We start from the raw sequence: 16,738 nt of genomic DNA on the forward strand, positions 1-16,738 counted from the left end.
ATAAAATAAAAAAAAATAAGTTACACTTGTGTTTGAATCCTGCAGCTAATCACACATTTGATTTCCATGTGTGACGACTGCAAGTGTCCAGAGTGAGGACAGACTGAGGGACCCACTGCTGCACATCATCTGTGAGGCTTTGCACCCCTGATGATCCACCAGGACAAACTCAGCAGTGTGTGAGGAAGAGGAGGAGGAAGAGCCAGCAGCAGCTGACAGATGGAGAGAATAGACAGACTGTTCCCTGTTTGTGAAGGACTGCTAGGAAAGTTTAACATAACTGTCTGTCCTGAATCAGTCTTATTAGGTAATGTTCAAATAATGTGATCATCCCAGTGTTTCCAGTGTGGGAGAAAGTACTCAGGGCCTTCAAGTTACACACTATGAAAGGCAGCAACAAGTGTAATATTCAGAAACCTAAAGTCTGTATCAGCAGCAGAATGGAGCTAAAAATAAATGTTTGTTCCAGTTCTATGAAGCTTTGAGTATTTTGGATCAGTAACACTGCTGTGTTTGTTGCATCATATTGCTGTAACTGTTTATATGCTTTATATATTCTGAGGTAAGTTGATCTATAGTGTTACATCATATTCTATAAGGATGTTATGTGTTTGTAGACTTTCTGCCCAGTTTGACCCATTTAGCAGAAGAACCTGTTTAAGGCTCTGATATCTATTCTGTATGACTTAAAGCAGTTATGACATGGTCTGATTTTCTCACCCAATAAAGGAATATTTCATATATCAGTCTACTCTTCATTCTATCAGACACAGTTATCACAGCTCCTACATTTGCTTTTTACACATATATGTAAGCATTGAGCCAAATTTGGTAATGCCAACATATTGTCATGGTCCTGGGCCATGTGGTTAGTATCATGGTTGCTAGGCAACCTGAGCCACGCTATGAAGGCCAGACCGTCCCCATTTCACAAGCCTCTCACTTCCGCACTTCTCGTACTCCCTAGTACGCGAACTGCCCGTACTCCAAAGCGTGGGGTCGCTGGATTGGGACACAGTCTGTGTTTTCTCATTCAGTCTTTGTCAGGTCGTTCTGTCACAGTCTGGCAGAGGCAGACTGTATGGAGTGACGTAGAGGACCCAAAATGGAGACACAAAGAACGTGGAAGAAAACTTGAATATTAACAAAAAGCGAGCTGTTTAATACGGCTGATAAAAAAGGTACAAAACAAAAAAGCAGATACACACTGGGGAGAAACTAACTAGAAATAAACTGGGAGAAACTAAATGCTAAACTCAAAAGACAAAGAACAAAACCTTGAACGTGATAAAAACCTGAACATGGAAAAAACCCTGGAGACTTGGAGACATGGAATCATGAAAGCATGGAAACATGATGAGAAACAACAGACGACCTGACAAAAGCTGTGTCCGAATTCAGGGGAAGGATGCTTAAAATGCCATATTTGGAGGCAATGACACAGCGACGCGACGAAGGCTGTCCGAATTCAAAGAGCACTCAAAATGTGGCGACAAATGCGTCCTGCCTCCCCGCGAATATGAGGGTTAGTTGTGACCGAATTCAGGGGAAGAATGCTTCAATGCCATATTTGGAGGCAATTACGTCACGGCAACGCGACGAAGGCTGTCCGAATTCAAAGAGTACTCTGAATTCAAAGAGTAATCCATCCCACCTCACAGGTGGGATGGATTATCTCAATATAGCAGATGTGCCCACTACCACACATTTGGACTGATTTGTGACCACTGTTTGGGAGGGATGGTTATATTGTGTATCTGGAATGAATTTTAGGTCTCTACGTCCATCCCATGGGGAATGGGAGCAAAAACAAAAGTGTTGCGTTTATATTTTTGTTCAGTGTACAATGCCTTGTCTTAGAACCATGTGGGCGTTGCTTTGCTGTGATTAACTGTTTCTCAATAAAAGGCAGCGAGAGGAGGCCGGATTTGGGGTCATTGTGTGGTAGATACCGATGAGGCCTCCCTTGCAAGTAAATAATCAATCGCTGTTGCCTTGTTTCTCTTTCATGGGAATACGTCTCTAAAACCAGTGGGGCTTGTGGAAACACAGACCCAACGCTGTCCACAGCCGCTCACTTCCTGACTACCCGTCCGTCTAAGGACACTACCTTGTGACGTCGGTAGGTAGCGTCCTTATGAGCATCCTTCCCCTGAATTCGGACACAGCATATGACTGAATGAGAAAACACAGACTAAATAAACAGAAGGATGATTAGGGGAAATGAAAACACATGGGGAAACAGCTGACACTAATCTGACATAACAAGACAAAGGAAGGAAAGCTGACTATACTGACATAGGACACAGACCTTTAAAATAAAACAGGAAACATGAGACGCAGACATGACAATACAAACTTGATAACATAAGACACGCAGCATGAAACACATAAAAGGTGAGGGAACTTAAATACAGAGGAAGAAAACACAAGGGGAATCAAATGAACTTCGTTGACCTAATGAACTTAAACATCAACATCAACATTAAAATAAACTAAAACTAAAACACTGGGTCAACAGACCCAGGAACGTGACAGATTCATTTACTCTAACGTTGATAATGAAGATCAACTTGTTAATTGAGGGTTAATAACATATTGTTGGAGGCCCATTGATTATGCCCCAATCTATAAGGGGCGTTTTCAAATGGTGATTAAAAATTTATTGAGTATGAAACATATATCAGTACATATATAACATATATCAATAAAGGAGATGTGAAAATCCCTTTAGTTTCTTCACACACCAGTGTAAAATTAATCTGATTGATCTGAATCTGAAGAGATAGATTTTAGAGCCTATTTAAAACTTTCGACCCTCCTGTTTGTGCACAGAGGTATGAGGGATCTTCCAGGAATGAAGGTCAGGCAGTAATTTCATACTTGATCTCTAATTTGGGACCTAACTCCAGAGCATGATATGTTTTACTAATCTCAGCCTTCACTCATAGATGATGGCTCTCTCATGTCAATACCACAGTTTGTTAACTAGCATACTAGTAACAGTTAGAGTGCAGCAGTGGTTTCACATTTAACTAAAATGTAGTCATCTCCAAAATTCCAACTATGACAGGCATTTTTCCATCAGTGTGACTTATTACAGCAGAACAAATGTTAATGTTGTATCTGATGCTTTATCTTAGATAAGTTTGATTTAAATGGTGATTGCTAAAGTCGTGTACAGTAAATGTTTGCAGTTCAAAGAAACTGGCAGTCTGGCATGTGCTTTACTGTCAACAGAGTGGTCAGACAGGCCTAACATTGGGGGGGGGGGAATCAACAGAATTAAAGCAGTGTGTTTGTCATATCCCAAATGATTTTGTGGCATAAAACAGAAAACAACTGCAGTGTGCACTACCTTGTTCACTGTACACAGTCTGAGAAAAATGACCACAGAATAAGCACTTCTTTATAATGCAGTGTTAACATGAGGAAGACTGCTCTACAAAGTCTCAATTAGGTCAGCAAATTAAATAATACAACTCTCTGTAAGCGGTTTGAAACGGACTCAGGCGCAGACCAGGAATCCTTGGCAAAAGAGACAGTGCGTTTATTTATAGTGAAACACCAGGTGAGAATATATATATATCGTTAGCTTCATAGCATAATTGCCTAAGTCATTTGACTAAGTCAATGACTTAGGCACTTATGCTATGAAGCTAACGATATACAGCATGGCAGGGAAAAGGCTCTGGGGCTCCAGGGTCCAGGGAAAACAGGGATTAATCCTATACAAGCTCTTTCTCCTCAGCAGATTCCAAATACACACACTCGCTCGGGTCCCGGGCAGATCTATACACACACACGGAGAGATGTCCAGGTTAGAAACGATCTCAAACTCACAGATTCCGAGAGACTGGCGCTGATGGCTCAACGATCCAGCGAAGAATGACACAGGTCCGCCATCATAAATAGTGCTCCAATCGGCTGGGATCGGCTGCAGGTGTGACGGTGAGCACAGGTGCGTGGGCCAGGGGCGGGAGCACCCTGGTAGCGCCGGAGAGAGAGAGAGAGAGCAAAAAAAACAAACAAAACATGTTGCCTAACACAGAGTCAGCAATCGAGGCAGGGGGACCATGACAATTTATCCCTTTCTAGGAAAAGTATCTTCTTAAGAATGGGTTCCTTTATTTGAAAGGCATGAAAATGATCATGGAAACACGTTTCATGCTCCACCATAAAAAAATTGCTTTACCATCAAGCAAAATGATCAAGGTTATCTTGCTGAAAAACTGCATATTTTCATCACTGCCGTACAGAGCCCAACACAATATTCAACTCCACTACACTTTACACAGTGTGTGAGTTTTACAGTGGTCTGTAAATAAACATAAAGATATGGAGATACAACTTCTGAGTATTCTTGTGTTTCAAGTGAACGTAAGTCAATGTTGGGGGTTTCCTTAATTGTTCGTGAAGTGATCCTCAAGGCTCTGCCAGGACCGAAACACAAAAACAGGCATCACTTTAAGCCCTGTTAAATATCAACACTTCATCGAGTTCTTTTGATTCCTCATAGGCATCTGATGGAAGACAAAACACTGCTCAGTAGACCATTTCACACTTTATTCTCTTACATAATACTTCTAGAAGGGATATGCGTCCTGCATGACACGTTGCCGCGAATCTCAAAATGGTGGTGCCCCCCTAACATTTATTTATTACAGAAGCTGTCCCACTCTGCAGACAGTGTTTAGGAGTTAAATACTAATGCTGGAAACTTCACTCTTATATAACAACTGGTTGAGGGTGTGAACATATAAGATGTGATCCATACACACATTATGCAATATTACCTCTTTGTATTGTTTCACAGTAAAGTCACATAAACTGGTACATTTTTAACATTTTCAGCATTATAATATGGTAATAGCAAATCATGAACAGTATTATTATGGGGTTGCTATATTAAACATGTTTAATAGTGTACAGAAATTACAATTTTATTACTCAAAGATTACACTGTTATCAAAATACTATTACTAATTAGTTTTTCATCTTTACATTTTTTCTACATTGTAATTCTTATTTCCTGGCTCGTTATTGCATGGTTTTACACTTTTTCCAGGAAAAATGGAAAGCTGTAAGAAGAACAATTGAGATTCAGGATAAGTTTCTGGGAAATCATTTTGATGCTAAAGAACACATTAAGGAAAAAAAGATAAGACATAATTATTTTAATTTGAGTTTAATGTTTGTTTATATTGCAGAAAATGGCAAGGTTATCACAGCTAATAGCCATGTCTTACACAGATTTTAAAAAGTTGTTTATATGACTGATTCATGAAGTTGCACTTTGGATTGAATATTCAAAAGTTATCAGGTTTGGGCTTGGGCTTTGCGATTGGGTTATTTTCCACCTGGAGAGATTAAAACACAGTACCACATATATTAGACCACTGATGAAAACTTTGCATATGCATTTCTGTATTACTGTCTCATGCTGACTATGTGTAAGTTGAACTTACAGAATGTCACACTAATGAGCTCACCTGCTGGTCCCTGGGTAGACTTTCAGTTCATTTGCTTGTAGAGAGCCCAATTTACTTTTTTAAGACCATTAGAAAAGTGGTGTGCTGCTGCTTCTCCTTTATTCTTCACCATGTCAATAAGGGTGCGAACTTCATTCCTTTGGACCGATTGACTTTGAAGTATTTCATCTTTCTCCGAGTCACTCAGAACATTAACATCCAAAAGGTGATCCAGGAGCGCCATAAGATTTGCAGAGTTAATTTTTTCAATCAACAGTGTTCTGTTTCGGCGAAGCCGCTCTCCTAAACAAATAAAATGCAGCAGAATTTCAAGATCCAAAACACAAAAGCCATTTGTACAATAATACACGTTTGACACATTTTTAATAATCACTTTTTCTCAAATAACTCCCAGAGAACAAAATTATAACTGAAAATGAAATGTAACTGAAGACCACCAAACAGTAAGTGTCCAAAAATAATAAAGTGTTCCTCCTTGAACACAAATATGAACTATAAATCTAGAGGAAAACAACTTTTGTCTCCATACTAGTTTTCTGGTCTTAAAGTCTTTTATTTTGTGTTCTGGATAACTTTTCTACCAAATCAAAAATGATGGACAGACATAACTAGTTAAAAATAGATGTATTTAATAAACACGGTATACGAGTCAAGCTTCCTGGCCAGATTTAATGTTTCTGTCCTGCCCTCTGTTATATCCCATTCAAATTGAGCAGCTATTGTTTAATTAAATATGTGCTCTTTGGACTATTTTACACACACACAGTGAGAGAGAGAGAGAGTTTTCATTTTTAACATAATCATGAACATTAATATGTAGCAACATTATTTTTGTAAAATATTTTTGATGAAGTCTTACCATATTGTCCCATTTCTGAACCTTCTTGTATCACAAGGTTGATATTACTCGCTTAAGAAGTTATGTTGGGAAACCTACATAGGAGCTTTTAAACTTGAAAACACGCCTCCAAGAATGCTGATTGGCTCTGATTAGTGGACAGGGCGTTCACTGTTTATCATCAAGGAGCTGAATTCCAAGAACGTTATCACTGCTAATCTGTAGAAACTTTTAGATTGCCACCCTTTATCGCTTTGGGCTAAAGGGCTGAACAACTTCTGGGCTAAAAGAATTCCCTGTATCATCAGGGACTGAATCTGAGTGATGGCTGAGACTTTGTGTCCATTCCGTGGCAAATGGTGAAAAAAGGGGCTAAATTCTGTAAAAAAGACATAACTGTCTTCAAAGTGATGATATTGAACAAATTCAAGTGAAACACAATTTAGTGTGTGATAGATTTGATTTTAAATTCATGCCTATGGGCTCAAATTGTGGTCATAAATATTTTGTACCTGTAAATCAGTTTTGTACTTATAAATCAGGATTTGTATGTGTAAAAAGAATTTGTGTGTGTAAAAAAGATTTGTGTGTGGACTTAGCCAAATAATACGTGTGAAACTCCGCACTCAACTTTCAAGTTACAAGTACGAATTTGACCCCATTTTTCTTCCTTTCATCTGATTGGCCAATGTCATGTCAATCACAAACTTAACTATCCAATCAGAGAACAGATGGGTTTGGCTATTGGAGGGGTGCTTTATGGAGCTTCAGGTCCTTGAAGGGAATAAATGCCCTTTTACATGCTAGCCCAGCGTTTTCCTTCATCACCACGAAGGAAAACAGTCTTTGGTGGTCCAAGTTTGGTGATTTTTGTGTCACAGGTTTATGTGCTTAATACAGGGACCTCCAGAGCCTTTTCAACAGCGCTGCCGACCTCGAGGGGGGGCAGTGTTGTGGAAATGACACAGTCTTCAGTAGTGGGGATAGTTACAAAGCTTTCTTCGTTATGAATTAGCGATACAGGTTTTTATTGAACATTTGAAGAACCAGCAAAAAAAAAAAGAAACTCTTGTAAAGGACATAAAGTCAGAGATAGAAATGGCAAGGAGAAGGTGCATCTAGTACAGGTAGAGCTGCTGCAAAACCCCACAGAGCCCAGCAGCCAGCGCAACAAATTCTGGATTCTTGGCTTTTAGTTAGCAGTTAGCATTAGCAGCACATGCTGCGTTCAGTCTTCTTAACCCTCTGGGGTCCAGGGTATAATTGGCTGTAATTGACTACTTTTGATTTTACCTCTATATTTCACCTTTAAAATATGTTTATTATGTTATGTTTAATATAATACGGCGACCCCAAATTAACATATTTATTTGGGGTCACCGGACGCGCCGGCGACCCCAGAGGGTTACGCAGTGTTGGTCAAGTTACTTGAAAAAAGTAATCAGTAACTAATTACTGATTACTTCCCCAAAAAAGTAATCCCGTTACTTTACTGATTATTTAATTTCAAAAGTAATTAATTACTTAGTTACTTTTTAAAAACATGATTTACAAACTGAATAGGTAATAAAGCGATAGATCTTTCAGCCCAATTCTACTATTTCTGCATAATCCATCATACAAAATGTAATCAAATGGAAAAGTCTCTTTTTAAAACTTGTTTTATTAGCTTTAATTTTTTAACTTTATGCATCAAGCAAAAATTTAATTATATGCAACATTCACTGACTGGAAGAAATTTGTTTAACATTTAAACCTATTTTCTGCACATTCCAGCACATAAAATAAAAATATTTTTTTGTGTTTACACTCAGTCTTTCAAATAAACGCAAGTGAAACACAGCAGAAAATAAATAAAGTCAAAGACTCAGCGGTCCTGTTGCTCTATTTTCACCTGTATAGCAAGCGGATGTTTGCCCTGGTGCAGGTGTGCCGCAGCGGTCAGTGGAAGAATCTGCGAGTTTGTCTCTGAATTTCCCATTCCGTGGTAGCATACGCGGTGCTCGGTCGGACGTTTAGGGGTTTTCTTCCCACGCAGTGATGTTTTTGTCACTTTTTATGTAATCAAACTCAAAATAAGGTCAGTACTTCCACGCTTTAAACGCTACGCTGCATGCTCATACTCTCTCCCGCACTTGATATATTATCCATTGTTGATCTGCACTCAGTTGTTGCCACAAACGTCGCACTCGCTTACATCATTGTCATGAGACACTCTCGCAAAAAAAATCACGGTTTTAGTAACGCAGTAACACAGCATGCTTACGGGAAAGTAACAGTAATCTAATTACCTTTTTTGCAATAGTAATCCTTTACTTCACTCGTTACTTGAAAAAAGTAATTGGATTACAGTAACGCGTCCATCTCTGATGTTAAGTACTGAAAAAAATCATCAATTCATCAGTTTTTTAAAGTTAAGTTTTTTTACATGTAATTTGTTCTAAAATAGAGCCGGCTTTACATAACATACTTTACACATGTCTTCATGTGTATTAACATGTACATGTGCTGTAACCAAAGACTGATTTGAAGAAATGGATATAACATGTTGAATTATATACTTTTTTTTAAACTTGCATTATACTTTCATTGATATATTTTGTATGAATTTTGTTGTCTGTCTTCTATGTATCAATAAAAAGCAATAAAAGTATTTTTGAGAAAATCTGTTTTGAATGCAGTTTTATATGCTGAATTTTATAGTAAGTAGAAATCTTAACCCAGATGTTAATGGTAATATAACCCTTGTGATGGGTTCTGACTTTCGACCCAATTTTTATTAACCTCAGCTTTAAACATTGGTCAGTTTAACACAATTTTTGGTAATCCTAGCCCAGTGTGCTGGGTCAAACCAATAGCCCAACCCTGTTAAGTTGAAACAACCCATCGTTGGCTCGGTCCATATTTGACCCAGCACTGGGTTAGAAATTGGATTATTTTTAACCCAGCATTTTTTAGGGTGTATGCTGTAGGAACTGAAAGCATAGAATGATGGCTCAAATTAAAAGTAAAGTGGAGGGCTGTTTACTTGTTTGTCATCATCAATGTACATTCTTACTGTGCTTTTCTAGAACTATAAATAAATACAAAGAAGAAATATTCTTAATTCAAATAAAGAATTACATGTTCGCTACACATGGCAAACAGATTTATTTATGCATTTATATTTAAATCTCTCCAAGTATGAGTCAAATTAATAAAATATGCATCATTTACTATCCATAAGGATGAAACACAATACAGAGTTACAAACAAAGCTTCACCATGGCAATAACCCAGGCAGATACTGTAAGATTAAACAGAGAGACTTCTGGTACACTTTACTCATGTGACCCTATACATCCAATAGGAAGGAAAGCAACTCAAGCTACAGCAAATTTGTCGGACCACACTCTAAAAGTTATCCACTAGGAGATGCTAAAATGCTCAACTTGCAAATAACATAATTATACATGAATACACAATAGAACCCTGCAAACATGATAAGACTGTACTTAAACCAGTTTTATCTGTACAAGAATGAAAAAACAAAAATAAAAACACCAGGATTCTTAAACCCCCTCTGCCCACTCGCCAAAAAAAAAAGTTTTTTAAAGAGATACAGAGCAAAAGATAATTTTCTCTTAGAATTGGTTTATATATTCTGAATATTTTAATTATACACACTACTCATTATCTTGGTTATGCATTTGTCATTTACCACTAAACCTGCTCTGTTATACGCACAGTACAAAAACAGCCCATTTACATACCAAGCCAAAGACAGACAATAGAAATACAAACCCTAAAGCAGAAGAGGAATTATATGTGGAATCATCTTTTACCATCACCAAGACAGGTCTTCTCTTAGTAGTCAAGCAGGTAGAAGTTCTTTGTCAGAGTACATCTGTCTTTGCTCGGCATCTGAATTCCACCAAAATCAGATTCTTCGAAGCGCTGCATGACCTTTAGGATTGAAAAAAAGGCAGCTTCATCACAGGGTGTTGTCTATCCTATATATGACGATTTGATGAAGAAACAAAATAATTAATTTGCTTAGCTCACTTTTCTGAACAGTTCATCAATGTGATCCTCACGAGCGAACTCATTGAACACTTCAACAATATATTGGATAAAAAAGGAGCCATATGACGCAGATCTGTATGAAACCGTATCTGCAAGCCAACAGAAACAGACAGTTTGTGTTGCTGGTATTTGGTCAGTATCAATGATTAGCTACTAAAAGCTGGTGTTACTTGTTACTGGAACACTCACTAGGGGTGCAGGACAGAAGAGAGATGAAGTCCTTTTCTTTGTGTACCACGGCATCTGTCTCTATATTTCTTCCACTAGCAAACAATGATGAGTTTTGTTGTGTGATATTAGCTTTGGCTAAATCTTCATCAGGTAAAACCACCAAACCCGCCTCATCTGAAATAAACATGCAGGCTTACTCAGAATAATGAAATCTGATTGAAATAATTAAGAAAAAAAACAGGCCATCTTTAGAGTGTAAACACCAAAAAAAGTATATCACGTAAAGTGTGAACATTGGGTCTATTTGGAGAAAATGCATCCATGAAAAACAGCTGTTGGTTATGAGAAATTTAAGCTCACGTTAATTGTATATGAAAGTGTAAATGTAAATGCATCTTAACATTTCTGGGATGAATGAATGGAAATCACCTCCTCTACAAGCCTGGATGATGATGACCTTGGGCTTTGTTATGGATAGGCGTAGCTTTGGGTCATGTGGTGTCTGTAATAGTGATTGCTATATCACCTGTTCACGGCCCGAGGGAAATTTTGTGAATGAGTGGGTGATGGAGGAAGTCGACTTTTGCTGACCGCTCAAGCTTGGAATGTTTTTGATCACTGTTTTTCTACGGATTTTAAGGATTTGATAACAAATAAAGGAGTTTTAACTTGGAACTTTGACTAACGTTTTAAACAGCGGGCGCGTCAACATTATTCCCCTATTCAGCTGCTCGGCGACTCAAAGGCTTGAAAGTCGCCAACATTTGTCAGCAAAAAGTGCGACGGCAATGGACCGTCCCGCAATCAGCGCTGAATAAACGCCGATGCGAGCCCACACACCGCCGCCACTACACCCGTAAAAGCGGCTAGACCGACAGATAAGGAGAAGACGACGGTGGTATGTAAACTGTGTTTTTGTGCTGCGTATTGTTTGTTTGAACGCAGTTTGGATTCTGACCATACGAAGATGTTTTTGTGACACGCCCACCGCTACGTTTGCTGTTGGATTTGGTGTGTGTGAGTTGTGGCTCTGCAGGCGTTCAACTGAGTTTGAAGGAATTGCTGTTGCCTTTGTTTTGGATTTTGGCATGCTGCTTATGTTGAATGCTTAAAATGACTGGATCACAGGCTGCATCTGTTGTTGGAAAAACTGAAAAGGATAAAAGAATAACTTCCCTCACTGAGAAAGCTCTTGCAAACAAAATTGAAACCATCCAAACAGATCGGAAAAGGCATGTAAAAAAAATGAAAAGTGTTATTATGTCTCTTAAAGAGCTAATGAAAGATGATAAAAATCATTCACAAGTCAAAAAACAGTTTGATGAGTTAACACACCTGTTTAAGGATGCCAGTGCATTGCATGAATCTTTACTTTCTCTAATCTCATTTGATGAGAAAGATAAACAAAATACATGGTTCTCAAGCATCTCTAAATACAATAAAGGGTTTATGGAGGATGTTAACATATGGCTTTCTGAAACTGATAAACATTCAGGGAGGCCATCATCTGACAAGGCACAGTCACAGGAAACTTCCCTGGGAGGAGAAGTGGAGGTTCGAGAGCACACTGGAAAAGAACCACAATTATCTCTTAATCCTCAGAATGATGTTAATGATGACGTGTTGCCATCCGACAGTGTGTCAAATCAAGGCAGTAGGTCAAGCTCAAGAGTATCATCTACTTCATCTGCATGTCTCAGGGCAGAAGCTGAAATGGCCGCCTTGCTCGCACGTCAACATATGCTGAAAGAAAAACACTCTCTTGAAGAACAAGAGGAACAATTGAGGAGAAAGAAAGAACAACTTCAGCTTGAAGCAGATATAGCTGCAACTGTTGCAAAGGTGAACGTGCTGAGAACTGGATCCGCTATGCGGAGCGTCGCTTCACGGAAATCTAATGGAATGGAATCATATTTTAAAACAAAGGGAAACAGCCTTGAAATTCTTAATGCGGATGCAGAGACTTTTGTTCCTCAGACGCTTACAAAAGGAAATGCAATCACTGGGAATGCAGAGCTTCAAGTAAAAACAGTGCAACAGAATATCAAAAGGGAAAGGCCTGCACCAGCTTTTATGGGGCCTTCTGATGCTTTTGGATCAATTCCACCTTTGCCTAAGCTACAAGCTGCTCTTCCAGTAGCCAATGAAAATCTGTTGTCCATTATGGAAAAACAAAATGAATTAACTTGTATGTTGGTCCATCAGCAAAGTCTTTCTTCACTGCCCAAAAGGGAGATTCAAACCTTTGATGGTGACCCTTTACATTTTCAGGCCTTTATGCGCTCGTTTGAACAGGTCATAGAAGCAAAGACTGGCGATGCTGGTGACTGCCTGCATTATCTTGCACAGTACACCAAGGGGCAGCCCAATGAACTTGTTAAAAGCTGCCAACATATGTCTGGAAGTGCTGGATATGTAAAGGCAAAGACTCTGCTGTATGAGCACTTTGGGAATGGACATGTGATTGCATCTGCCTATTTGAACAAAGTTCACTCATGGCCACTGATTAGATCGGAAGATGGAAAAGCTCTTCAGGCATATTGTTTGTTCTTACGTGGATGCTGCAATGCAATGGAAGAGATTAATGATCTCTCTGAATTAAATACACCTGCCAATATGCTTGCTGTGATTAGAAGACTGCCATATAAGTTAAAAGACAAATGGCGAACAGTACCATGTGACATTCAGGAGAGGCAACATCGCAGAGCCGCATTCATTGACATTGTTTCCTTCCTTGAGCGTCAAGTTAAAATTGTAACAGATCCCATCTTTGGAAATCTATGTGACGTTCCAGCAACACATCTAGCAGCCAAGGGCAGCAATGGAGGGAAATGTTCTCCACATCTAAAAGCTAAAGGAAGTAGCTTCGCCACAACAGTCTCTGACGTCGAGAGACAGAATCAGATAGAGGCTCAAGATCGTCACAGCACTGTGAAGGCTTGTTTTTTCTGCAAAGGCGGACACACACTGGAGTCATGTGCTCTGCTTGATAAGAAACCTCATGATGAGAAGATTTCTTTTCTTAAAAAGAACCGCATTTGTTTTGGCTGTTTGTATACTGGGCACATAAGCAAAGAATGCAGAAAACGCCTTTCATGTAAAATCTGTGGCCTCCGACATGCAAGTATACTCCATATCCACCACAAAGAGAAGAATGAAGTCAAACCTAATAATGAGGCAGATAACATTCCTGTTACGATCCAGACTAGTGGTCTTACTGGGGCTGGTGAACAGGACTGTAAGCTTGCCATTGTGCCAGTTAAAGTAAAATCAAAGAGAGGTCAAAGAATAGTGGAAACGTATGCCTTTCTGGACCATGGGAGTTCAGCATCCTTTTGTACAGTGGGTCTTATGGACAAGCTGAATATTGCTGGGAGGAAGACAAAGATTCTCCTGCGCACCATGGGACAGGAGAAAGTGGTGGACAGTTTCATTGTACCTGAACTTGAAGTTGCTGGATTGGACAGTGACATGTACTGTGATATGCCTAACCTCTTCACTCAGCATAAAATGCCTGTAGATACTGGTAACATCCCAAATCAACAGGACCTGGATGACTGGCCACATTTGAAGCACGTTCATTTGCCAGAAATTAAGGCCAATGTTGAGCTTTTGATTGGCATGAATATGCCCAGAGCTCTAGAACCTTTGGAGGTCATCCGGAGTGTAGGTGATGGACCTTTTGCCATTAGGACTGTGCTCGGCTGGACTGTGAATGGGCCACTTAATCGAGAATGCTGTGGAAGGCCAGGATGTTTGGCAACAGTTACCGCCAACAGAGTTTCTGCTGTCATACTGGACAAGCTATGGAAACAGCAGTTCAAGATGGATTTTCCTGAGAGCAGCAATGATGAACAGATGGGGCTGTCAAAGGAAGACTTGAAGTTCCTGGAATTGGCCAGCAAGACGGTGACTTTGGGGGATTGGCACTACAGCATTGCCCTGCCACTAAAAGACCGAGACATAAGAATGCCTGACAACCGTGCAATTGAGCAACGAGCCTTAGGTTTGAAGAAAAGGTTCATCAGAGATAAAGACTTTCACAAAGACTACACTGCCTTCATGACAGATCTTATATCTAGAGGATATGCAAAGAGAGTCCCAGTCACAGAATTAGAGCGCCAGAAATGGGGAAGGATTAAACGCAACTTCGTTCCCGGAGATGTGGTCCTTATAGTGGATGATTCTGCACCTCGTGGTTCCTGGATCATTGGGAGAGTCACCGGAGCTGCACCAGATGAAAAGGGGCTTGTGCGTCAGGTCTGGATTAAGACCCCAACCAGCCATGTGTGCAGACCCATCACAAAGATATGCCTTCTTCAGGAGACTTCTGACCCATGATTATGACATTTTGACACAGTGTGACATAACTAACTTTGAATTGACTTTAATGTTATGAGATGTATATCACAGACTGACTATATTTAGGCTAAGTGCTGGTAACCTCTGGCCTATGACTGACTGGCCATGTGCAGACAGAAGAGAAGACATGAGAAAATAACTTTGGTGGACTTTTTGAGTATGTTATGTTGTCTCACTGGGTGTCTGTGATATGATGAAGTGTGTGTTGTGAGTTGTGGTGTTGGATGTGTAATTATTACTGTAAAAATGTAATAATTAGGGGCCGGAATGTTATGGATAGGCGTAGCTTTGGGTCATGTGGTGTCTGTAATAGTGATTGCTATATCACCTGTTCACGGCCCGAGGGAAATTTTGTGAATGAGTGGGTGATGGGGGAAGTCGACTTTTGCTGACCGCTCAAGCTTGGAATGTTTTTGATCACTGTTTTTCTACGGATTTTAAGGATTTGATAACAAATAAAGGAGTTTTAACTTGGAACTTTGACTAACGTTTTAAACAGCGGGCGCGTCAACATTATTCCCCTATTCAGCTGCTCGGCGACTCAAAGGCTTGAAAGTCGCCAACAGGCTTGTTATGCAGTGCAGGACAATTCTCTGTGTTTAATAACTTGTAAATATTTTCAGTTTTGAAAGGTTTACAGTCAGTGCCACAGACAGTTCCCAGACTTCCATGAGACATGATAACTACAAACACACTATCTGTGTGGACAAGCTGTGGGTGTTTTGAGAACTTTTGTAGAGCTTTTTCAATCTCCTGTAAAATCAAAAAGTTGTTTTCAATCACTGTATCGTTTTATCAGTTTGAGAAATGTCAAAGTAGAAGTGAATTGTTTTTAGCCTTTAAAACTACCTTTGCAGTCAAGTTCTTATATTTCACCACATCGTATCCCAGCTCCGCAAGCATGCAGTGCATTTTATAGTCATCTTTCTCAGCTCCATGTCTGGTTGAATACCGGGTGAAAGTTTTGTTTGTAATCAGTAGGGCTACACGCTTTGAAATGGACTCTTCAGTCACAGGATAATTCTAAAAGGCAAAGATATTTACAAGAATCAATTAGGTTTTTTAACACATTTTCATTCAGCACAGTTCATCCCAAAATTCTAAATTTACTTTGTAAAAAAATAAATAATTTTAATTTGTATTAGAGATTAAATGCTTAAAAATACAGTATAATGCTGTTTACCCAGGCCAGTCTTTGAAAAGATTGTAAACTGCAAAAACACATACATTTTTACCCTCTCTCCAGTCATCTGTGCTGTAATGCTGTGTGCTAGATGACCATTCCTGCTCTTTTTAAGTCATCTAAGAGTCGAGCAAATATCATATAGATGTGCAGTCGTCTATGGTCCTCAGAAAAAAGTATTACATGAGAAATTGATGCATTTAAAGTTGTTTATTACTTTATAATGTTTTTTACAAATTTCTTTTAGATTGTTTACTTTAGTAGTTGCAATCATAATTGCAATTGTGCAAAAGTGCAAGAAATTACATTTCAGTTATATTTATATAGCAGCAATTCACAACAACTGTTAACTCAAAAAACTTTATATTGTAGGCAACAGACCACACAATCGGAGAAAAAAATGAAGAATAATCGGACAGCCCCCTATGAGCAAGCACTTGGTGACCCTACCTATTTTCTAATAGGAAGAAACTGCCAGCAGCTATTTTGTAGCTGTTTATTCTACTACTACTACTATTTTTAGTAATTGTAATGATATATCAATGTCTTCCTGAGTGGCTGTTATCTGTAATATTTACATTTTTCTCTCTTGTCCTTTTACTACAACTTCAAATGAATGATTAAAAT

The 16,738-nt window shown here is 39.1% G+C and overlaps 1 protein-coding gene and 1 long non-coding RNA gene across 2 annotated transcripts; both read right to left on the bottom strand.

Annotated features, from left to right (window-relative positions):
• Positions 1-5,018: 5,018 nt before the first annotated feature.
• Positions 5,019-6,387, bottom strand: LOC143420535 (uncharacterized). Its single transcript, XR_013100369.1, has 3 exons — positions 6,352-6,387; positions 5,493-5,774; positions 5,019-5,360 (listed from the first exon to the last, which is right to left on the bottom strand). It is a non-coding gene; the product is annotated as an uncharacterized LOC143420535 (long non-coding RNA).
• Positions 6,388-10,176: 3,789 nt separating this feature from the next.
• On the bottom strand, positions 10,177-15,840 carry LOC112432409 (caspase a-like). Its single transcript, XM_076888593.1, has 6 exons — positions 15,778-15,840; positions 15,493-15,681; positions 10,996-11,029; positions 10,585-10,740; positions 10,375-10,484; positions 10,177-10,275 (listed from the first exon to the last, which is right to left on the bottom strand). Exons 1-6 carry the CDS (start codon positions 15,838-15,840, stop codon positions 10,177-10,179), a joined length of 651 nt encoding a protein of 216 aa, XP_076744708.1.
• Between the last annotated feature and the right edge of the window lie 898 nt (positions 15,841-16,738).

This window comes from Maylandia zebra, linkage group LG9 (genome assembly GCF_041146795.1).
Source record: "Maylandia zebra isolate NMK-2024a linkage group LG9, Mzebra_GT3a, whole genome shotgun sequence".
NCBI classification, from domain to species: Eukaryota; Metazoa; Chordata; class Actinopteri; order Cichliformes; family Cichlidae; genus Maylandia; species Maylandia zebra.

Excerpts from the sequence above, each read along its gene's own strand:
- LOC112432409 (XM_076888593.1), bottom strand. The coding sequence starts at position 15,840 with ATGCACTGCATGCTTGCGGAGCTGGGATACGATGTGGTGAAATATAAG. Across the intron at positions 15,682-15,777 it reads ATAAGAACTTGACTGCAAAG|GAGATTGAAAAAGCTCTACA; the intron begins GTAGTTTTAAAG and ends TTGATTTTACAG. Across the intron at positions 10,276-10,374 it reads TTGATGAACTGTTCAGAAAA|GTCATGCAGCGCTTCGAAGA; the intron begins GTGAGCTAAGCA and ends TCAATCCTAAAG.